This window comes from Lepidothrix coronata, unplaced genomic scaffold (genome assembly GCF_001604755.1).
Source record: "Lepidothrix coronata isolate B3197 unplaced genomic scaffold, Lepidothrix_coronata-1.0 Scaffold63, whole genome shotgun sequence".
NCBI lineage: Eukaryota > Metazoa > Chordata > Aves > Passeriformes > Pipridae > Lepidothrix > Lepidothrix coronata.
Window position 1 is genome coordinate 496,441 of NW_016690243.1, and position 25,140 is coordinate 521,580.

General features: G+C 39.0%; 1 protein-coding gene across 3 annotated transcripts in view; it reads right to left on the minus strand.

The window, feature by feature from the left end:
• The window catches only part of ST7 (suppression of tumorigenicity 7), a 145,386-nt gene that overhangs the window by 34,041 nt on the left and 86,205 nt on the right, over positions 1 to 25,140 (minus strand). For all 3 annotated transcript variants that reach the window (XM_017817881.1, XM_017817883.1, XM_017817882.1), the window contains exons 3-8: positions 21,857 to 22,016; positions 17,637 to 17,691; positions 16,950 to 17,065; positions 15,787 to 15,862; positions 13,812 to 13,966; positions 10,485 to 10,582 (exon numbers count right to left, since the gene is read on the minus strand). In XM_017817881.1, coding sequence (XP_017673370.1) covers positions 10,485 to 10,582; positions 13,812 to 13,966; positions 15,787 to 15,862; positions 16,950 to 17,065; positions 17,637 to 17,691; positions 21,857 to 22,016 — 660 coding nt within the window. The remainder of the gene's footprint in view (positions 1 to 10,484; positions 10,583 to 13,811; positions 13,967 to 15,786; positions 15,863 to 16,949; positions 17,066 to 17,636; positions 17,692 to 21,856; positions 22,017 to 25,140) is intronic.

Here is a 25,140-nt window from a genome sequence, read left to right on the forward strand (position 1 = left end):
ATTAAGACTCTAAATTTGTCTGTCTGGATGGCAATGACTTTTTGCTGCAGTTTGAGGATTATTAAAATATGAAAGGCAAGGATGGCAGTATTTTGTCTAACCGATGATATAAATTTCTGGTGAGAATCAGGATCACTGTGATAGCAGCTGAAAGAAAGCACTGAACTTTTCATGTTAATGGCATGGGGATGGCCATAAAGCTCTTAGTTTCACTGGTAGGAGCTAAACCTGTGAAAAACAACATAAACAAAACTGCATGGTTTGCAGGCTTTTCTCCTCCACTAAAAAAAAAAAAAAACAACAAACACCAAGAGACCACAGACCTTGATGCTCACCTCGGTTAAATGGAAGGATTTGAGAATAAAATAAAAAGTTTAAGTCATTGCTCATGAACTAAAATAAGCACAGGTGAAAATCCACATAGTTGGATTCATCAGTTAAAGACCTGTCACAGAGTCTACTTGTCTTCATTCTTGTCCTTACTAACTATTTGATTTTTAAGAGAGGAAGCTACTATTTGGCAGGAAAGAGCATGACAGAATCTGGCTCTATGCAAATATGAGAATTTTAGAATGAACATCTTGCAAAGAAACCCTCTAGGGGATTGAGAAGGATTATCCCTGCTCATTGAGAATAACAGCTGGCAGAATAACATTCCCTCCATCAGTGAAGGGAAGAGCTGCAGCTAGTTTATAGATGTACTCTAGCCAGTAAAAGCTCTTACTCTGGTTCTCTGTCTCTCACTGACATCACTCACTAACCTTTTGGTTTTTTTCTATTTTAATTACGTTCTGTCAGAGTGATAAACCCTCTCTCAGACAGCAAGAGAATAAAGGTAATTGTCTGGACTGCCAGGCCTTCAAACTGGTAAGTGTTAAAAAAGGTTTCATCTGGGAAAAGTCAAATGTTAAGAAGTCCAACCCAGTAATAATGAACTCAGTTGATATTGTAGCCTCAAAAATAAAACACCTCTAAGTGGCCACTCAGCTATTTGAACACTGACTGTGCATAAATGAGAGCATGTTTGCTATTAAAAGAAAGAAAAGAAGGCATGAACTCATTTCTCTGTCACTTCTGGATATAGAGTATATAGTTTTCACTGCAAATAATTTCCAGTCACAGTAAAAATTTGGTTTCTGAGAAACTTGCCAGAAAGTAAAGCCACTTGGACGAAGGAGTATTATGACACGCCATCTTTTAGGCCTCATAGTGAAAGCAAACACTGGGGAAGAAAAAATTGCCCCACAGGTCTGGTGAATAGTCAGGGCAGGTCATATACTGTGTCATGCTGAGGAGCTACGCAGAGCAGACTGTGAGCTTGCTCCCCTCCCCTCCCTAGCAGATGGAGAGGGAGCTGGCTCATGCTCCACACAGAGATGTAAAGATGGGCACGCTATCCCCAAACACAAGATAAAAAACACACCCTCCATTCTCCAGACCCACACAGCACTGAGCTCTAATCTGGCCTCCAGTTTAAGAGGCACAGACAACCCTCTGCATTTATTTTCTGCAAAGTTACAGACCAATATCTGCCAAATCATTTGGCTTATCAATTTTAATTATCTTTACGTATTTACTGTAACCTGACAAATGCTTTCATTTGAGTGGCAAGCACCACACTTGAAGAAAAGACAAAGGCTCTGTTATCATCTTTCTCTACACCTTTAGAATTCAAGAGAGCAGCCATCGAATTCAGAACTCAAGATTTCTCACCAGAACCACTGCAGCGTTTTAAAGACTAATTAGAACTAAAAATGCCATTGTAAAATTGCAGTTAGTTGCTTTCTCGGCTGATATTAAAGAGAAGTGTCCCACTGAGCTAAGCTCGTGTTCATACCATAGGAAAACACACACCGCATGGCTATGATCGTATTCCCTCCTTACAACATAAGGATATACAAACAGCTATTGAACACATCATACCAAATCTATGTTCACAAGGATTTTACTTCAAACTTGTATCAAAATACTTTCTAGTGATGGAATTCAGACCTGGGGCTGGGATAGTACATATTTTGTTCTAATTGCTCTGCACATTTGGGGGGAAATACATACAGGCGTAGAAAGTAGAACTGCTTTTCTTTGAAAGATTCATTAGGTATACTACAAATATACAAAAATGGTAGCTTTTGCAGATAATTATTAAGTTTTAATTTTTTAGATAAATAATATTTTTGGATTATAAGTTTGCAGAAAAATTCTGGAAATAAGACTGGATATCTTAAGACTAGTTCTGGGAGCTCTGTATTCACAGACTCACCTCAATTTACATTGCAGGGTGTAGGTTCAACAATTTTGTGATGGATATGAAGCTATGATCATCACAGAAAATGCTTTATGGTAGAAGGAAATCCACATCTGATTTACTAGATGAGAAACAAGTTTTATCTCCCTAAGGACAGCTTAATGAAGAAGACTGCCTTGCCTGAGAATATCTCAGTCACCAGGATTTTCTCATTAAGATCTAATTTTTTTAACATTTTCAAGGAATGTAGCTTTAACTGCCGCATCTGCTATTCTCCTTGTAATGACATTAACATCATGCACCAATTAGCAAAGAAACATTATTTGTGTAGAAAACTGCTTAAACCTGCAGCTTATGCCTACAACTAGACCCCAGGACTCAAGGGAATACAAAGGTGGATAAATGAATGATCTTATATATAACCTGGTGTTGACATACCTACGCTCCGTTTGCATTATGGCTGTATGCATGGCCACATATTTTACAGGCAGTGCATGCAACCATTCACTGCTGCTTGTACTCCTATCTTCTCAACAAACAAACAAAAACATTTTCAGGTCAATGTATTCAACTGAATGCATTTATAAAAAGGGAAAATGAATTCATCTTAAAATGAAAAAAAATCAAGCAAACAAAGGAAATTCAATGCAATCAGTGAAACTGTTACAACCTTAATTCCTAGTGTATATGTTCCTGCAGTGGGTATCTAAAATGGCAAAACCTGTCCACCACCATTGAAGAATCAAGCACACAGTATGGATAGCACTGTCATTTTCACAAGTGCTTTGCAAAAACTGCTTTCTGGTATATGACATGTAATCTCCAAGAACTGTTAACTGAACAAGGTAGAAAAGGCAAAACTCCAAGCCATTTCTGAGCAGAAAACCAGAAACCTCCATTTCTGTGGGCTTCATTGGCTACAGCTGACCTTTCAGATGTCTAAGCTCTGACTGAAGCTCATTCTGGGCTTGACGCATTTGCAACGTTACTCCATGTTGACCCTCTGATGTCTAATAAGATACACCAATCTTTAGTTCTCCTGGCCAGCTCACCTGGCAAGGACAGAAGGGAAGAAACATTGTCAGCAGACTAAGGCTAGCACACAAAAAGGCCCTGTTAACAGATGCTTAAAAATTAGTCTAACTCCTGGTCCTAGGAGTCAAACTCATTCAAGCACAGTCTCACTGTGAGTGGGATTCATGTGATGCAAACAGACCCTCTCATAGCTCTCTAAGTTGGAAAATGATCTGAATGCACAGGACCTACCTGAATTAAAGTTCTGCTTAATTAGAGCAACAGTAGGAGTCTGTCAATTCATTACTTTCTCTAAGTGCTGCATTTCTTTTGGCAAATAATCACTGTTTTGTTTGGAAGCAGCTCCACAGTTACTCTTTCACAGCTCAGAGAGGATAGGAGCTAAGAAGCCAAATCTGTCAGATCTGTTTTGAAGCTTGCAAATGATTAGCAGTAGGATCCCCCCATATTTTCATCCATATGTGGAATTCAGGAAATATAACATCTTCAGAGTGTCAGAAAAGAGACCCAGATCCAGTTTACACTAACTGTGGTATGGCATGGGTTTATAATCTGCCAACATTCAGTTTTAAGTTTGAATTTAGACCAAGTGCTCCATAATATTCAAAGGTAACATGACTTCGCTTCAATGTAGGATTAACAATGAGTCAATAGAGTGAAAAATATCTTACTAAACATGCAAACTCTAAGGAAACATGCTACAACACACAGCCTTTATGTTCTCTCTTAATTGGAGGATTACGTAAAGGAATAGCATGGAATACTTCCGTGGTCACCTTCCTAGTTCCTTCCTGGTTACAAGCTGGTCTCCAGGAAGGCCTAGAGTGAAAACCATCACAGTATGTCTTGAGTTCTTAAAGGAATATAATTATGAAAATGCTGTAATTTAGACTATGTTGCAAAAATGTATGTATTTCAGGAATAAAGAGAATTTTAAAGGCAGATGTGGCATGGACCCAGAAGAGTACAAGTTGTTCCAGATCTACATTTAATACTAAACAATCACATCATATAAAACTAATAACAGTGCTAAATTATCTTTACGTATTTACTGTAACCTGACAAATGCTTTCATTTGAGTGGCAAGCACCACACTTGAAGAAAAGACGTTTGATGTTTGTTACATCAAATATTAGTAATTTTACAAAGCATGAAAATAAAGTCATTACTCATAGTCCTGTTCAAAAAAATTCCTTTATTTGCATCATAGAATGGTTTGGGCTAGAAAGGACACGAAAGATCATCTTGTTCCAACCCCCTTGCTGTGGGCAGGGACACCTTCAACTAGAATCAACCTGTTCATGAAAATTCATACTTACTACATCTAATTCTCCCTGAAAGTAAAAGTGGCTACTAAGAGGTGGCAAAAGCAGTAGACAGAAGCAGAATTAGTCCTTGAAAAATCATCTCAAAGTACTTTTTGTAGAAACTGACATAATTTTAGAAGTGGATTTTTAAATAAAATTAAAGTGAGGAAACTATCTAGCAGCTCAAAAATGAGCTAGGACATTCCAGAGAGATGGAAGACCATAATTAAAGGACAATACAAAGCCTCTGAACATGGAGTGATGCAAGATGGTGGACAAAAAGGAATCCAAGTTACCAGGGCTCCTACCAAGACTATGTGACCATATTCTAGCTTAACAGAATCCCAATCCTGGAAACCTATAATTTATATAAGAAACATTATTAGCAGTTTAGGTTGTAGTCACCAAATTTCTAGCTTATGAGTTTTGCACAGAATCACAGTCATGAATAAAAGTGAGGGGTCTGAGTCATGTGCAGAAAAAAGGAAGGGATAAACACCATCAGGGGAATCACAGAAGTCTCCATTTTGTTTAAGAGCCTATTGAAATGAGAGATGTTCCAACCTGCCTTTTCCACTTGGCATACTATGTGAATCTGTGACAAAACAAACCACATTTGAATACAAAGACATAAGAAAATATTAAAATCAGCACTTATCACTTGCAGTGCTTCTCTGTCAGAACAAGAATTAACTGAAGACTGGTAAAGACTAGCAAATGTCACCATTCACAAGAATAGCACTCTTCTAATATCTGTGAGAACTCTTGGTCTCATTTAACTAAGAAGTACTTTCCCTTTTATAAATGGTACTAAATAAATATTTTTATAAATATTTATAAATTTTATTAAATGGTAATAAATGGTACTTAAAACAACCGCTATAGATGTTAGTAAAGCTAGAATCCCATTCAAGGCAGAGTAGCCTGACTAACCTGGCCTGTGTAAAACAAGCCAAAGAATCTGACTCACTAATCCTTGCCTCGAGCCCAGAAGCATTTGGGAGAGACAGACAGTAGCTGTCGATGCAAGTAGCTGCAGGAATTGTGTTGTTAAGTTGCTAGGGATCACGACATCTTTATTAGCAATTAGTACTCTCCTTGTTTCACACAGCTTCATAATTCAATGTGCAGAACACTCCTGGCTATGTATTTGCACTACTCAAGAGGAAATCAGCAATGCACACACAAGAATACAGACTTCAACAGAATATTGAACAGAAATCCTTATTCAAAGCCTAGCAAAAGAGGTTGCCAAGAAAGTATGCTAGATTTGCAGAACCATCATCCCAGCAAAAATCAGTAATACCACTGGTCATAAAAACCCAACCTACTCATATCATTAAAACTGATTTAGTGTGATTGAGTACCCTTTCAAAGCCTTCAAGTGACATAACCTCTTAAACCATTTTAAGTTAAGCTTGAATGTTTAAAGAACTTATCATGCAGTCCATTGATAAGCATGCAACACCCTAACAATACAAGCTGCTTAGCTGTCTTCTGTGGCATAAAATACACATTTAGAGACTGCAGGTGGGCACCAAGACAAACACATAAACAGATCCAACTGAAATACCCTCAATAAGGTTCTCAGAAATAAGTAGACTTCTAGGTCCTTTATCAGAATCTGAAGAGTAATTTCTCAGCAGATATGACTAATCCCAGATATAAAATGCACTTTTCTGACCCTTAAAAAGTGTTGTTGTTTCTATCCTTCTCCAGGAAAGACCTGGAGATCCTCTTCTCTCCCTAAACCTCACTCATTTATAAACAAAGCTGCAAAGCATAGAGCAAATTGCAACTTCAATGTGTGTCAGAAACACATACTTATGAAGAATACAAAGCAGTCTTCAAGGGAGCACAGGGCCATGGGTTAGGAGATAAATACACTCTAGAATGAGTTTCTTTCATCTTCTCTCTGAAGGAGGAAGCAATTACGAGCTTCCGTTTGCTTTGTCTGCTAGTAAGCCTTCTGCCTGTCACCATTCTCTTTCATAAACATACATGACCCTTCAGTTAAAGCTTGTTCCACGGGCCAAATGTTCTCCAGAACAATCCCAAGAAGCTCCAATTAACTTGACAATTCACTTTCTTGCATGGTACATTTTCGCCTGGATGTTCCACTGACCCAGTTAAGAGAAGTAACTGTGTTGGTCTGCTCCTAAATTCAGTGGTGCAGTCACTGATCCAGCTGCCGACGAAGCACAGAGAGAAGTGCCTTTGCATACCCTGCACATCCTCTCTGTTTTCAATCAATGAAAAACACAAAACACAAACCCAGCACATTTCTGTTTTCTTCCATTATAATGGTGAGGGAATCTGAAAAGAGCAGACAGAAAGCAGCTGGCACAAAAGGCTACCCTTGCTCATCACCATGTAGCTGCCTGGCTTGTAACATTGTCCACAATGAAGATGCAACACCAAGGGATACAAAAGATTCCCCACAGCCACCATTACAGCCGTTCGCCTCTGCACATACTAAATTTTCCAATATCATTCAGAACAAACTAGTTTAAATCCTCGTAACATAATCGGCACAACAAATAAAACAACCAGCACTGTAGACTTTCTCCTCAGGGACAGTAAAAGCAATCTAGTTGCCTCACGCTCTGTATAAACAAGAATAAAACTGGAATAACTCTGTTGACCACAGTGGACTTATTCCAACAATACACTAATCAAAATGAGATCACAAGTTAACTCAATATATACAAATAGTGGCAGCTGCTGGTTTCTATAGCAAAATATAGTAAATAATTATCATCAGAAATACAAGCAAAAGTGACACCTATGTATGATTCCATTACATGTTTCCATGGAAATGACAGGTTTGTAATTCTCACTAATTCAACTCAACTAAATGAATTACATCCAAGTAGAAAAGCCAGCAAAAAAATACTACCTCAAAATCAATCACAGAAGCAACAGAAATTCCTACCCATGTTTTTAAATTAAAGCACCCTTGATTTCAAAGTTTTTTTAATCAGTTTTTAAAAAACCCATGGTTTTTACTACCTTCAAAATAATATTAAAGATTATGATTTTCCTATCAGCAGTGTATATAACCATAAAATCAAAATCTTAAGTCACTAACAACTCATTTTCATTCCACTAAGGTGTTTTAAGCAGGATCTCAGTCTTTTCTTACAAAAAATTCAAGTAAGACAATCTAATCCATCAGTAATGTCCTCAAGATGGCCTCATATATGCAATGAATTAAACATTCTCAAATGTTTTATTTTTTCAAAGTGGCAAAGACTCACTACATCCCAATCATATTTCCCAGATGGTGTCATGAACCTCTTAACACTTCATTTCCATCATGTTCCATGTCTTGAGAAACCTGTTTTCAATCTTTCAAACACAAACAGGGCCTCCGCCCTCTGTCCCCTGATGCTAGATTCAGCAGTCCCCAGCCAACATATTCTTCATATTCTTTTTCAGATGAATAAATTCATCTCCTCCCTCATCAATCACATTGAAACCTTCAATGACAGGTTCATGTTCTTCAAAGCTCTTCATAAATGTATTATTTATGTCTTCTATGACGAAAAGGAGGATGTGCATTCATCAGAAATAAGTAGCTCCAAACCAGTCTAAGAAAAGCATCTGCAAAGCTGACTTGACCCCCCTCTTGCTCCCAGTGTACTGTAGCTGTGACCTAGAGATACTGCTTGTTTTATATTTCACCTAGAGACTTGATAATTCTCAGCTCTGCTGCTTAAAATGAAAAGCTCTACTGGCATCTAAATTCAGTTCTGAGAATTTGGCTCGGTGTTTGTATGTGGAAAAACACAGAATGCATTGATCTGAGTTGAAGCTCCAGAAGCTGAAATTCTATCTTTATACCTGCTTCGTCTTGCATCCAGTCCTTCAATTTTAGTATAACATTCCTGTAGAGGAGTGTTTTCAGTCCTTCAAGTGTCTAATGACACTTAGGGTCTCCCTGTTATTGTTGCCTTTTGAGATCCGAGTTGTACTTAACATCCACAATTTTCTATTTTGCTTATCAATTTCAGGCGATTTCCTCTCTAGCGACAGAATAAGCCATTCATTATAATCAAAGCTCTCTGGTTCTCACTTTGCATAAGAAACCTAGGACTAGAGGGACCATCCAAGTCCATGAATCCAGTGTCCTGCATACACAACTATCCATACATATTGACATCAGGAGAAGAAAGCTTCACAGAGTATCTGTTTCACACAGCCCTATCTATAAATCAGAGAACACATTCAGCAGCTCATAGTAAGCTCTGGAATTTCCCATAATTACAATGTATGTCAGCTGAATATGAAATTCAAAATTTTATCTTTCTTGTATATTAATGCCAGAACTTGGAATTCCAATGTTTGTCCCCAAAACATTTCAGTATTTGTCCCAGACTGTCTGTGTAACAAAATTCACGAAAAATCAGTGGAGCTGGCTGGACTGAAAACTATGTTTTTGAAATCAACATTCCCTCAACTGACCAGAAGACTGCAAACCCAGGTCTTTCTTCCTTATACCTCTTTGTCACTCTCCTAGCTATATAACAGCTGGTTTTTTTTGACAAATCCTTTTTCAACACCTCAGTCTCAAATTCTAGTGATTCTGGAGATCGAGAGTTGTGTGCTTAAAAAACCCCAGTGAGAGTAAGGAAACAAAGTTACTCCCCATCTGGTAGATTATTCAGGATGAGGACCTGCATTATTATGATGAACCCTGCTCAATGTTTTCAAAAAATACTCATAAGTGGTCCAGTTCCAGGAGAAGATGGTGGTACCGGATTCCAAGCTGGCAGACGTACTTGCCCTATTGCCACTGATACAAGTGCCTCAGCTCCAGAGAAAGTCTCTTGCCTTTTTACATTAAAATTCCCACTGACTCGCAATAAGAATTTCCTTTTTCACTAGGCAGGTGTCTGGATCATTCATCTGAGCTGCCTAAAGCACACTTTGCAGGTGCTTCATTCTGGTCTGGGATTTCACTTTGTGCATTTGAAATTTAACTCCTTCAGCCTAACCTACAGAACTCTTGTTGGATTCATCTCTACTCAACTTTTGCGGGAGCTGGAATATAAAGCGTTAGAAACACAGAAAACAGTTTTACCATCATTTGCCCAGAAGCTCTAGGGCTCCATTCCTCCTTCTGTCACAGACTTGCTACCTTGGGTGATGCAAGTCATCTCCTCAAGGAATTGTGCTCCTAATCTGCATCCAGGGGATCTCACTTGAAGAACTGCTGGGCATTCACAGGTACCTCTAAACTTGAGAATTTTACATTTCTGAAACATATACAATGCCTAATGCAGACAGCTGCCCCTTCTGGCATCTCCAAAATAGCTAGTTTGGTGTTTCAAATTTGTAGTTTTGTAGCTTATTGACTTATGACTATCATTGATAGCTCCCCTGCCTACAAAACTGGGATACAGTCAACCCCTATCTCTAAGGGAGTTCAGTTCATTATAGATTAATTACTTTCAGTGATAGGTTTTGCATGAATAAATAACACTGTCCTCATGTCCGAAAAGTGTGACACAAACAATGCACAGAGCCAAACTGCAGCTTTGCAAGGAGAAAACAGAATACTTAAGATGTGCTTATTAAATAAGAAGCACTCGCCACATGCTTCAGAAAAAATATTACTAACTTCATGATCAAATAATTAAATACTGCCCTCCACTGCACATGTATCAGGATGGGAAATTCAGTGTGCATGGGTAACCATCCATCTGGTATTTTACGTTGCTTTCATTATAAATAAATGATCTCTTAAATTAATCTTTATGTACATTACACATACAAAACAACTATCAGCAGGGCTGAATGCAGCAGGAACGGCTCCTAACTTGTAAGAAAATGTGGATCATCTCTATGCTACTATTATCTAAATATCACACGTGAAAGAAATCCAAACTCACATCTCTCATCATTTTCACTGCTTCCCTGGTCCTTCCCAGCTTCCTTGCACACATTGCCAGCCTCCTTTTAATATATACTAACACATTGGTGTCCCTTCCTGTATAAAAAGAAAAAGAAACAGCATTAAGATAAAACAAAGGTTCATTTACTATTCCAACACAAAACACAGTTTTCTTGCCATTTTTTTCTTATTCACTACCATCAATATTTTAATGAGAATTTTAATAAAAAATTACCAAATTCTGATGATTTAGATGTGGCATAACAGCACTGAAATCAGTGGACTGATTCCAGATATACAGTGTGATAAATAAGAACTCTTGGGTTGGCCTTACACCTGTGAAACATAAGCAGATCTGAAGGTACAGAAAGCACTATAGGGTACAGACCATCAAGTTCTCAAGTGAGGCAAGGAGAACTCCTATGAGGTTAACACTGGCACAAAACTCTGTGGTCACACTTACCAATTCACACACATGGTAAAGACATGGGCATTGATGAAAATGCATGTTACATCCTGTCTTTTTTTAAAGTTTTTACAAACATACTTGTTAATAAGGAGAAGTAGCAAAGCAAATCCTCATACTCTAAGTCTTTTTCTTAATGATTAGAAGAAAAGTAGTACATGCTGAACTTCCTGTTTACAGCCTTTACTCGTTACCTAATTATCATCTTCAAATTCCCCACACCACTAATTACAGATGGCAAATAAACATGTCTCAGATATGACAGTCCTGTGTGCTAGAAGACACCCTAACAGTAAAGATGACAGAAACTGAGCAGCAGCAATAATTATTCTCTTCAAGAATTCTTATTCCTTTCATTTCTCATTCGCTTCCCTATACTTCCAATGAGAACCCTTAAAATACTTCTGGGCCAACAGGAAATGAGTGGGAAGCTAATCATCTAAAAAATTACCATATCATGAAAATATAAGACACCTGCTACAAATTTTCTTTCGGTATAGCATGTGCTCTGATTTTAGCCTGTTCCTAACATTTTCAAGCCTTTCATAATAAGAACAACATGTGTGCTGAAAACATTCCAAAGACCTACAAATTGTTTTAAAGCTGTAATTAAAACTTTCAGACAGATTAAGCAGCAGGTTGAAAGGTCTCACTTTGGAGGAAAAACATAAATAAAGGAGGGAAGAATTTCTTTAGCTGTATTTTATATTACCTGATTCCTTATCTCTGTATGGATTCCTATATATTTAATACACAATCTATTAGTTACATCTGTTTCAACATGCTTATATAGTGTACATGAGGTACACATGAGGTTAAGCTTTTCTCAGACTTTTCAGAAGGAATGGTCAAAAGGCATTTACTTACTATGAAATCAAGATAATCTTCCAGGACAAAATTCTCTTACGTGACTAACAATTTGGGGTGCCTAACATGAGCAATCTTAAAAAGAAGACTGCCTATGTTTTCTATAAACAAGCACCTCTTGAAAGAAGCCAAGTTGGGTACTCAAAGCCATTCACTCTTAAAATTTACTGTCTAACATAAAATACCGTATGAAGGAGATGGAACACATGAATAAACAGAAATGCAGAGCAATGTGCTAGAACAACAAATACGCTGTTGTTCAAGAAATTACAGTGTGTTTCACCTGTAAAATACGAAATGCCCACTTTTCATCCGAAAATTTACTTCAAAGACCAGAAATGGAACAACTGACCTCTAAGAATCATGGAACAGCAACACATCACTCCACAGTCCTTCCTCTCCACCCCTGTAAACCATGCAGAAGTCCAGCATATAATCAAGAGACTCCTGCATGAAGCCCCTTTGTCCAAGGCACCATCTGAGGCTGGACTTTTTCTTATTTCTGCGGGTGCACACTGACATTTTCAAGGGGAGACTGGGTGGTATAGAGAAGTGGTATCACCTAGGCCCTCCTGAAGCCCCTCTTGAATACAGTCAGAGCTGGGAGTCACTTTTCAGCCCCCCTGCTCTGTGGCAATGCACTTAATTTTGTGATTCAACTGGTTACTTCCTCAGGTGAAATACTGAAGGATTCGGGTGTCAAATTTGACCAGGAGAGTGGTCATCTAGCACACACTGGTTACAGAAATACCATACTTGTAACTGCCTGCACAAACTTAACCAGGTTAACTTGAACATAAGCATCATGACAGTGTTTACTAATTACTTATTGTGTACTTTTCATAGTAATTTTCTGTACTAAAGATGAATTCAGTGCACAAATTAAGGTTTCACAGAAAACCATAAGCTTGCTAGAGCACAAAAACTGCTTCAAGGGCTCAGCTGCTCTATATTTTTACTTTCATCAAAAATAAACAAATCATCCTAAATATCATTTTACAACCAACAAATACTTGAAATACTACCCCCAAGCTTTATAAAACCTCAGGGTTTCAGGTACAGACCTGCATACACTTTTGAAACCAGAGATCACAGATAGTTTTACTGTGTACAATTTTTATCAGCAATCTCCAAATTATGTGAGATAGCCAGAGGCTGTGAATTCAGGTCCTGAGAAACCTGAAGATGCCCAAAGTATGTTAGTGCTTGTATTTATGTAATTAATTGGTGTTATTTTTGCTCAGGGTAGACACTAGACTGTTGGTTTTATTATCTCTTTGGTAATTTACTGTAAGTGAACCCTCATTTATTTTCTTGGATTCAAGGAGTAGCTAACAAATATCAAAACAGCTAAATCTGCTTATTCAAAATTTTAAAAACATACTAAAAATCTAGACTTTCAATTAGATCACTGTAATATTCCAGTTGTTAATTTCTATGTTTCTGTGACCTTTCTTAATATATGCAACTAACTTTTCAAATGTCAAACTCCTTAATGGGTCTCATTAACTTTTACACAGAACAACGCAGTGTACCCATTTATCCTCAGAGCTGACAGAAAAAAGCTGGCAAAGCATCACTTCGCTCCTATTTCCATCATTCTTTAGTACTTTCTCACAACACGAACCCATGTTTTCAAAATGGCTAAAGGCACTTCAGTGCAACTTAAACTGAGTCCAGCATTTTCTAAATATCAGATCTCTTTTGGCTCTAATACCTTTTCTTTTCTGTTAAGTTCACGCTACAATATTTTCTGCCATGACAAAGAAAAGGCATATCTGGAATCTGAGCACTGATAGCTCAGCAACACAATCAAGCGAAAACACTGAAACAGAATAGTCTGGCTCTAGGGCCATATTCCAGCTAATGCCAAATACTGATAGCACAGTTCTTAGAGGGGAAAGAACACCAAAAAAACCCACCTAAAAAACCCAAATAACTCCCTGGAACTTCTCTCCCTTAGAAATGGCTATTCCCTCATAAGAAACTTACTGTGTTGGGCTTCATACTGGGCACCATGGTGCTGTAACTGCTGACTGCGCCTGTAACAGCCCTCTCCAGCTTTCAGAGCTTGCTTGAACAGCTTCTCTGCTTCTACAATTGTTGTTGCTTCCTCTTCAGCTAAGAGAATATAGGCAGTAGCACACCTGCAAAAATATCAGAGGAAAAACCATGAGAAGGGTGCATGATGTAAAAGCTATGTGAAGACATGCAGACTGGCAAGGATGCGTTAAGTATGGAAGTAAGGAGATTTTGTCCATGTACTTTTCTGATGAACTATTTTGATGAATAAATATTCTGTCGACCAGATCGTGACTCTCATTTTTAGGTACTATATCACTCAGCCCTTGAGTAAACCTACTGACAACTGTCCCAGAAAGTAAAGTACTGTCTCACTAAGCCTACATCCCTAAAACTCCTTCTGGAAAACAAGACTAGTTTTATGCACTATTGTTTTAACACAAACTGTCTCAATTACTGTAATGGTTTGAAAAGAATCAACACACCTATAACATTTGCCATATGCAAAGAACAGATTATAAATGTAATTGTAGAGATTAAAAAACAACAACAAAAACTCAACCCAACCCAAGCAAAAAACAAAACAGAAATGTGCCCTTGCAGCAGAGCTGCACTAGGAGGAGTTTTTCCAGCAGGTGAAGGGAAGTGATCCTTCCCCTTTACTCAGCCTGGCAAGGCCACACATGGATGTGCTGTGTCCAGTTCTAGGCTCCCCAGTACAAGAAGGACATGGACATACTACAGAGAGTTCAATGAAGGGCCATGAAGATGATTAGGGACTAGGGCATCTCACATATGAGAAAAGGCTCAGAGAGCTGGGACTGTTCAGTCTGGAGAAGAGAAGACTTTGGGGGGAATTTCTCAATCTTTGTAAATACCTGAAGTGAGGGGGCAAAGAGGACAGAGCCTGGCTCTTTTTAGTTGTATCTGGTGACAGGACCAGAGGCAGTGGGCACAAAATGAGACACGGAAGGTTCCCCTGAACATCAGAAACACTTCTTTTACTTAAAATGTGACCGACGCTGGCACAAGTTGTCCAAGGAAGTTGTGAAGTCTCCCTCCTTGGAGATATTCAAAAGCCTGCTGGACATGGTCTTGTGCAATGTGCTGTAGGTGGCCCTGTTTGAATGGAGGGGTTCGATAATGACCTCCAGAGATCCCTGCCAACCTCAACCATTCTCTAATTCTATGATATCTGAGTAGAACAGAATAGTCTTAGAGCTCATTTCTGCCTTTTATGCTACATTCACTCAGTTAAATTGCTATACAAGAACAAACAATTCTCTCTCTTCTTCTGATGAAATACATGAAGGACAATCTGTAAAGCACCAGTTTATGGAATTCTAGAATACAGTAATCTCTGTCGGCAACCTAAGGGACTCTCTCCACTTTATGCACTTTAGCAACATTTATACAGTTTGCCATACCAGTAAAGCATTCCTGCACTGGTTTTGTGTTTATTGTGGGATCTCAAAATACTACACTTCTCACTGAGGAAATTAGTTACAGACTCAAAGACCAAAAGTTCCAGAAAATTAGATCATATTCTCTCATACTACGAAATGTGTGTTTCAGAAGGTGTTTATGAGTCCTTTCTTTCTTGCTTCCGTTCATGATGACTGAGAAACTCAAAAGGGAACGCTTCATCCCATAAATACATATTTCATATGCTCATCAGGAGGCAACTCAATTAAAACTTTTTTATGCTGTTCCAAAGCCCATTGATAACAACAGGAAGACTTCCATTGTCATTACTGCCCTAAGGATCTTCTGGGTACCTAGGACAGAATGCAGCTGTGCTTTTTTCCTTCTGTTGTAGGCCTTCCTGTGACAGGCCTGTATTCACAGTTAAAAATTACTGTAGCAACTCCCCTGCCTTAAACTATCATCAAATGGATTTTCTAAAAGACAGGAAATAAATGTTAATGTTGTTGTTGTCACTCACTCATTCAATTCCAAAGCTTCATGTGCTGCAGAAATTCGGGCTTGAGGGTTTCTCTCTCTCCAGGCTTTTTGCATTACTATTCAATAAACAAAAGAGAAGAGGGGTATATCAGTCATTACAGCACTAACACTGTAATCTACTGCCTTGTAACAACAGTCCAACTCATCACAGAGCATTTCATAAAGCTCAGTTATCATTCAAAAAGATACATAATGAATATGAGTTTTTGTCCCATATATTTAATTAAACTTTTTTCAGGAGAAAATCTGGTTGAGACATCATGCTATCTGCACTGCCATGTATAGAGGTGACAAGCAGCTATTTCCTATTGGTGTAGAAGATTCCACAGGGATAGTTGGGATTCTTACTGTGTTGTTGCTTTAGATGAATGTTAAATGGAAACAACATCCAGGCTAATAAAATGACCTCACAATTAGACCACTGAGTTCAGAAAACAGGATTCATGTTTATCATATGTCAAAAAAGCACAGTATGTTCTCCCTTGTAATTATGCCTTCAGAATGGAGCACCCAAGTATCAGTGTCCTCCCTTCCTAAGAGACAAAGAGAATTTACCTGTTCAGAGGCAAATTCTGACAATTGAAATCATTGTTGTATATTTTTAGTAGAACCAAAGTCTGCGTGTGGACTAAACAGTAAAGGCTTAATACAACTAAAGCTGCTTATACAAATTCAGCTGTAAATTGCTGTTCTCATTTTTTTACAGAGCTTCTAACTACATCAGGGGATGAAACACTCAAGTTTTACATCAGCTCTCTCTTCTATCAGCATAGACTAAATGAGACCTGGATAATGTAAGTCAATGTACTACACTGCAGCTGGAGGCAAATTAAGCTATACATGTTGGAAGCCACTGCAAGAAACAGGAGAAAAAACCCAATCCTTTACACTTGCAAATGGTACCTTGAATGACTTCAGCAAGATAGCAGAACAAAGCAACATAAACTAGATAGTTTATATATATAGACACTCGTTCATGTCTAGAATTCTATAAATTCAACAGCAATGGCTTTCCAGGCATGATCAAACTTTTGCCTTTCCTTATCTAGCCAAAAGAACGGATGTCTGACTGCGTTTCTCTTGCATCAGTTTAAAGCAATCATTAAGCTATTAGCCAAAACAGTTGTTCACAAGGTCTCTTACTAGCATCTGCAGGCCGTAAATGATCTGTGTCACATGTAAAGAATGTCTGATGGTCCTGTGCTGAAAGATTCATATCGTAGTAAGTCAAAGGTTCTCTCCCTGTTACCCATGTATACCTGCAAACATGCCAAAGAGATATTTTGATTAGTGAGGTCACACTTGGCAAAACAAATCTAGACAAGAATCCTAGATCTTAGAGATGGGCAAAGCCAACTAAGTTCACTTGGCCAATCTCTTAACCAATACACTTTGCATTTCACTGTATTAGGATGGAGCAACAGTAGTCAAACCTAAGCTAATGAGGATGTTGAAAAGTACACACTGGAAATTGGTAACACATATTCAAACATCAGGACTACATGAAACCTACACCTAATTAATTAGGTTGTTTGCTATAACTGATTTGAACAGGATTGCTGTATTAACAGTACCAACTACACCACACTTACGATTTTCCATGGGTTTTTTATAAGGTCACAAAAAACTACAGAAATAACAAGTGCATCAGCATGAATTTAAACTCCTTTTCATTCAGAAACATTTTACGAATTACAGAAAAATCTGGCATGGGTGCATGTATCCACAGTTGGTTTTGTTTTTCCATCTCCGAGTTACATTAATGGAAAAGTACAGTTAAGCTCCTTAACCCAGTACTATGCCTGAAAACTGCAACATCGTAGCACTTACCGATTATATTCAGCTCCTCTGAACAGATTTAAAGGATTTCGCCAGACTTTGCATTCTGTAAGAAATCAAAACACACAGTAATGAACCTCTCCCAAAAAACATCAGTTAACATATAATGAGTCTTATCAAATGATTCATTTTTTCTAGGTGAAAATGGAAAAAAATCATCAAGAGCATTGAGATTCACGTAACCAGACTGTTCTCCCTTTCTTAAATAATAATTTAATTATAAATTAGTGTCAACAAATGCAATCATTCCAGACAAATAACCACTAACAAAGCCCCAAATGCCAGATGAAAAGATAACATTGATTAGTGCCAGGACTCACATTTACCATAATGCAGAACTGAGTTATTACACTGAAAAATAGCAATTAACTCAGTCCCTACAGACTTGTTATTTCTTCAGGAAAACATCACTGTCCAGTTAACATTGTAAATCACTGAGAATCTCAGCTACAGTTGCCAAATTTAATTCCTCCTCACAACTTGTGAAGTAAAAATCCATGGAAACATCTGCTGTTCTTACTTAAGTTATAAGCAGATGCTGAAGCTGACTGGCAGAGAAAAGTTCACTGTGTTGCAAAGGTTTGGGAACATTAAGAGCGTTTTATAAATTTCCCTCAGGGGGAAAAATTGTGAATTCTTCACACTACAAGAAGTAATAGAACTGAAAATCCACAAGAATGTAATTTAAAGCAGAACTAAAAAAATATAATCAATATCTACAGCTTTTGAAATGGTGAGGTCTCGATTCTGGCTTTTCCTTTAATTTAACACCAGATTTATTCTCTTAATTTCAACAAAGACAATTCATTGACTCCAGTGAAGGTGAGACCAGAATTAAACATAGTACTTGTATAAGGACTCACTGAGAGGCAGCATACCGTTCTACCACAGATTTGCTACTGGATGACACCTCACATGGTGCTCTGCAAAATCTCATCAGTAGCACTGGCCCTCCAGCATTTCACCAGCTGCTTTCCACTAACAAAAGTCAATCAGCACATTTTTCCCTATGAAATTTTGTGGCATCATTTCTAAAGGGATCACAACATTAGTTTTCTGGTAGACTTAGAAGGGTATCTTTGTGGTAAGTATATGCCTGTTCTCTTTATGCCTGTTCCATTAAAGAATGAGACAGAAATACTGAACGGCAAGCCAAGCCCTTCTCTTTTCTCATGGACATAGCTCCCACTTCTGAGTATGAGGCTACAGTGGCATGGACAGAAAGCATATTACATAAATTATTTGCAGCAACATAAGGACACCTTCAGCTACACAAAAACTAGTCAAGTGGCACAGGAGGTGGGCCCTCAGTTTGCTGCCTACAGCACCCACAAAGTGTATAAAACAGACACAGGAACAGGCAGACTTCTGGCAAGAGTGACTGCATTCGTTATACATCTCTATCTTTACACTACCCACTTCAGCAAGCAGCTAATATTAGAAAGTTCCACTGGTTTACTCAGCAGAAGTGCCTGATCGACATTTAGCTGCTCTGCTGTGCAGCCAGAGGGTATGGCTGCTTGACAAGCTTCAGCTTGACAGTTTTTACATCATATGACTTTCAAACCATTGTAAATATTAAATCAACATGAGACTTCTCAGTTCCAGAGGTATAATTCAATGGCTTGACTTATTTTGTTTGCAACCAACAAGATTAGGTGACAACTATTTGATTGCAGTGACATCATTTCTTTCATCTTACTTAAATTCAAGTGGCTATGCTTTATCCAAAGTATGCGGTATTTTGACACTGTAGCAGGGGAAAGGTTGAACTGGGCAACAAAAAGGGGAGGTGAAGAAGGGCTTTTATTACCACCTCCACATCCTGGGGGTGGTTTGGCATCTGCCTGGCTAGTTAAACATGGTGTGCTCTTGTTTCTTTCATCTTGGTATCTGCTAACATGCTGGCCAGTACAACATTCGTCTGATCTTTCTAAAGAACAAAGGTATTAACTGCAACTTTCTACCACAGTCAAACATCTACATAGGAAAACATGGTGAGCCTAAAGAAAAAGCCATCTTGACCTTGTTGGATAGTGAAAGAAATATCCCAGTGTTGATGCACGTTAAACTGAAAAGGTTGCCTTTTCCATTACCTTACAAACTAATAATATAACTATGTTATTCTAACCTTTCAGATACTTGTACCATGATCATGTTTTGAGCACTGATATCTTTCTTAAGGTATGAATAACAGGCTATCCGTAGATATACTTTCCAGAGACTAAGAGTCCCAACTCAGTGCCAATGCACTGAAAGCAAATGCACTCCTTGACTATTTCTTTACATCAGAAAAGCCAAGATGCTTGGGTGAACCTCCTTAGTCAAAATACTGTGCCTTCTGCTTTAAAATTATGGGAGTTATTTCAGAGCTGCTGAAGTGTGACTGAGCACACTGATGAGTGCACACAGGTGTTTCCAAGCCATCCTATTGCTTTCTGCCAGTTCACCCAAATCTAATATCCTGGACCATGCAGTGCTGCTATTCACAGCCTCTCCTCAGATGGGAATGACAACAGCTGAATTTGCTGTGATATATGGAGGATTCCCTAAGGAGAAGTACCCTGTAGAGAACAAGGTTTTTTGAGGCCACCAATTTTATTTAACATGTGAGTTCAAAGCTAATTTTTGTTTGTTTGTTGTCACGCACACTGAAGAGCAGAAACAAAATTTGTTAGGTACAGACATAGGCATCTCAGCTGCTGAACAATGTTTTCTACACAATTGATTTTTTTCTTTTCATTCATTTTTCTTCACTTACTAATTCTGTCCTAAAAGCCTGCAGAGGAAATGGATTTAATAAAATTGCAATTGATTCTAGGGGTACATCCCTAATGAAAGCTGAATTAATTTCCAGTATTAAGATTATGGCCTGTATACCAAGCTAGGGCTGAAAAAGGTAAGCTTCGCTTTACAGAGGAGGAACACAAGCCAAGATGCTCCTGCCCTAACTTTAACAGTGAGTATCTCCAACTCAAGGCAGAAGCAATAGCATTTCAGCATCTTCATCACTCATGGGCTAATTTTTCAATTCATTCTCCCCAGGTAGCTGAGTCACCTAAGTAGGGAGACAAGTTCCCCTGAGACTCCTTCAGTCCATAAAGATCAGTGCTTGGGGGACTGATTTGTTTTAGGCAGGATGGCCTGTCTCTCAGAGAAAGCATCCCCCAGGCAACCTGGCACCCAACTCAAAGTGCCTCAGGCCTGAATGGCTTAAGGTCAGATACCTTCACTCCTTGCACTGAAAGTTGTAGGAGCTCTGAATGCCTGGAAGCTCATAAAAATTGAGCCCCACATGCCTGAAATGATGCCTCCTAAACTGGAGGCCTTTTTTTAAAACCTGACTATGTTAGGACTTGCCTAAATTCACAAATCAAATCAGTAGCAGAGTCAGGAACACAACAAGCCCTCAAGCTATTGAAAATCACTATGCTTCTTCTTACTGAAGTGAAATCCAATTGTTTACATACCGCTTACATTATTTAAAAAATAAAGTAATGCAAAACCAGATGGGCATTCTAACATCTCTGCCTGATTATATTTTTTTTTTTTACAACTTTGTTATTACTCAAAACTATTTCAATACAAATACTACGTGCCTCTAGAATCACAGAATCTATCAGATTGGAACGGACCCCAGCGGGTAACCTGGTTCAACCTCCCTGCTCAAGTAGGGTCATCCTAGAGCACATGGCACAGGATTATATCCAGATAGTTCTTGAATACCTCCAGTGAGGAGATTCCACAACCTGTGTGGTCACCTGCACAGTAAACTTTCTCCTCCTATTCAAGTGGAACTTTCTATTCATCAGTTTCTGCCCATTGCCTGTTGTCCTATTGCTTGGCACCACCAAGAGACAAAAGCCTGGCTCCACCCTCCCTTCAGACACAGATATTGATGACGTCCTCTCTCACTCGTCTCTTCTTGAGGCCGAACAAGCCCAACGCCCTCAGCCTTTCCTCGGTAAGAGATGCTCCAGTCCCTTAATCATCTTTGTGGCCCTCCGCTGGATAAACGGTGCCGCAGAAAGGGCACGTGGAATTTAGCAGGGCTTTCAGAACAAGGGGGGAAATAAACGCATCAGCCACGCAGCCCGAGCAATACGCACTGCACGAACTTGGAAAGATGCAACTTGCAATTAACGAAGCAGCTTTGCCTTTTGTTTGACAACAGCACAAGTGTAAAGGAAGCCGTTCGTGGTCCCGCTCACCGGAGACGCTCTGCCGGTTCGCGTCCGCGTCCCCGCCGGCGGCGCTGGCGGCGCTGGGCGCGCTGTTGTCCACCCCGCCCAGCAGGGGGCGCAGGTGGCTCACCGAGACCTGCTCGATGAAGGACGTGCCGTACTTGCGGAAGTACCACCACTCGAAGATCTGCAACGCGGAGACACCGTCAGACGCGCCGCCCTCGGGCCGCCCCTCGGCCTGTTCCTCCGCCCGCTCCTCCCTCACCCCCCCGTTCCCCACCCCGCTCCCTCGCCCTGCATCCCGCTCCCGCCTCAGCCCGACAAGTGAAGCGGCAGCTCCAGCCACCGCGCGCCCCCTCCTCGCACATCCCGAGGGAGGCACCTGCCCGCGTCACCCCTGCCCGAGGGTACCGAGGTTAACCGGGAGGTTCAATGTGATCCAAGTTTACGTGGGGAGTCTCAAATCTTGTAATCTTGTCAGTGCATTTTTTTGTTTTAACCTCAAAGAACCTTACGTCAGGTTATTTCTTTTTTAAAGGCGTTTAAAATTGTTAGGACCCTTCCTTTAAACTGAATTCTGGGGGAGGAAAAAAAAAAAAAGAAAAAAACCCAAAACTCCATGCTGCTCGACACCAGCCACGCCGATGCCATGGTGCAGTCAGGAGTGAACCCGCCTCGTCTTTCCCCAGCTCCCTCTGCAGTCCAGGGAACGTGAGGAAAAGAAGGTTTGCTTGTTTCCCCAGTAAATGCTTCCAAAGGAATTCACTGACTTTAATAAAAAAAAATGTTACAAATTACAAACGAACTCCAGGAAGCTGAATACTTTTAGGATTTCCCCCCCCCTCCCCCAGCTGAACTGTGTTTTGTTTGGCTGACTTAGGCTGATCCATAATTCATTTTACTTTCAGGCTTTTGGTTCAGCTAGCAAATCAGAAAAAAGAATTAGTTATAGAGATCTACTTGGAAAATCATTTCACAGCCCAAAAGAACTCCTTATAATTGCAATTATAAATATATATCTGTGGTATTTTCACCAAAAAAGTGATATTATTCAGTAAGAATACACATATTTCAGGAAACCGCATAAACCTGGAAATGAAGACTATTTCATATAAATATAGAAAAGGTTGCGACTGTAAAAATTATAAAGGAACACACGCTTCTAATGAATAGGAAAATTGTACCTGAATCATCACCCAAACATCTACATACCAATTGAAAAAAAAAAAGCAAATCTATGGAGTTTTGAGAAATTTGGAGGTTCTTTGTATATTGATTGCACTAGAAATTGTGAATGAGCTATCTCTGACCTTTCTATATTACTCGATGTCTCCATTTGTTATGCCAGTGCTGAAAGCATTGACAAAATCTCTTCCAAAAAAAGTTTCTTTATTAATTCTTACTACAATCAGCAACAAGCGAAAGGATTGCTTTCACATCTTCAACATCATCAGCATGCTGTAGGGCAGGCTCTGGAAGGCCTCTTAGAGGTCTACCTGCTGTAGAGAGATTCAGGCTGGGCTCCACACTCTCCCTCCCACAATATTTTTTGGACTACATCTAAGCTTCATACTTTCTCTGAGAGAAGGGGGGAAAAAAAAGGTTTTCCAAAATGTGCTAATAAATTCCTGCTCGTTATTTCAATCATGATCAGCTTTTAGATGGAAAGTCAGTAAAACTCAGAGAGGGAGTGAGTAGTACAAAAGCATGCTTGAGCCCACTCACCCTGCACAATGTATATGTATACCAGGTGGAAAGCCATCATACTGAATTTCAGTGAAACTGAGGGGACAGTCACAAAGAACGTATATATATGTATTTATATCTATCTATATATATATATGTGGTCACTGTTACAGTTCAGCTGAGTGACAGGAACTTGCTAAAATATGTGACACAGCTGTAAGTCTTCCTCCCCAGACTTAAAAAGACATTAATTACTTTAAAAAATTGCATTAAAGCTCATAAATTGTTTAAGGCAGCTTTGAAAAATATTTGCTCTGTTGAGTGAATCCAGTGCCAGGAAATATCAGGCAGATCTCAATGCATACAGTCTCTTAGAAATTAAAGCCATAAATCATCATAAGCCTTTGCTTGGAGTGATTTGTTCAGCGTGTATGAGGAGGTAATTTGTATTCTGGTACTTAAAACAATAAATTCTCTTTGCAGAATTTTTGCACCTTTCTCAGACAGTGTCAGCTGGTTTGAAACCTGATTTCTATAAATCAAATTTGACTTTTAACTGCATCATCCAATTTGAAAGCAACATGAAGTCAACCATCTTGACAATTCAGCAGATGAGAGATCATCTGGCAGAATAATAGCTGAATATAAGGATTAAATACCCATTGACAGATATCTGAGTTAGAGAGCAAATTAATCAGAAAGATCCTTTCTGCACCACTTCTGAAAGAAAAGGCAACCTCATTTCTGTCATATACATACAGTAAGAGGGGAGCTCAACTTCAGAGATCTCCTCCCCTTCACAGCAGCAGCAAACTTCTTGGGGCTCTTTCTAGTTGGTGCCTGTGCTTTCAAATTGAAACAGGGTCAAACATCTCCAAACCCTCAAGGGATTTTTGGGACCATTATGTTCACAAAGGCCAAGTTAAAACCCTGTTCTGAAAATTTCCAGCTTTGTGTGTTTAGAAATGCAAATTAGAATTTTTGTTTTTTAATCTGGTATAGGTATTGCTTAATGTAAGAGTATTTGATTTTGGAAATGTTGTCTTTTTAATGCATTTCAAAAACTTGCTTTGGAATTTTTTTTTGCTTTTGCTTCTCTGTGCAGGTGCTTCTCTTCCCCTGTGCAATGAAAATATTACAGTTGTCCTCTTTCTTATCTCTGCTCTCACATACAAACAATCCCAGATAATGTTATCTATCTCTGTAGCAACAAATCTATTCTGCATCACTTGGTTATCTGATCTTCCTGCCTGGTTTTTCAGAACAGATACTCCATCATAAATGCATCGGTTCACAAGGGACGTTTTTGATGGTGGTTCTCACTGAACCAATGCATGATTCTATCTGTAATTTGAATTATGCTTTTCTGTTTATCATATCTGAGACAGGCATCCTCTCTTAGAGAGAACTCTCTCTGTCATCCTCTCCTAGTGTATGTGTGTGTATGGAGTCTTCAACAGAAGCAGTAAAGGATTTTGTTTGCTGGCAACTTCCACAGCTCAGATTTTTCTTTCAGGCTTGTAATGAGTCTTCCAGGTCTCAGAGGAGTAAGATTCGGAGTACTCTTCTAACAGCAGTGGTGGTAACAACTGATCTAATGGATTTAAATGAAACTTACTCTCTGG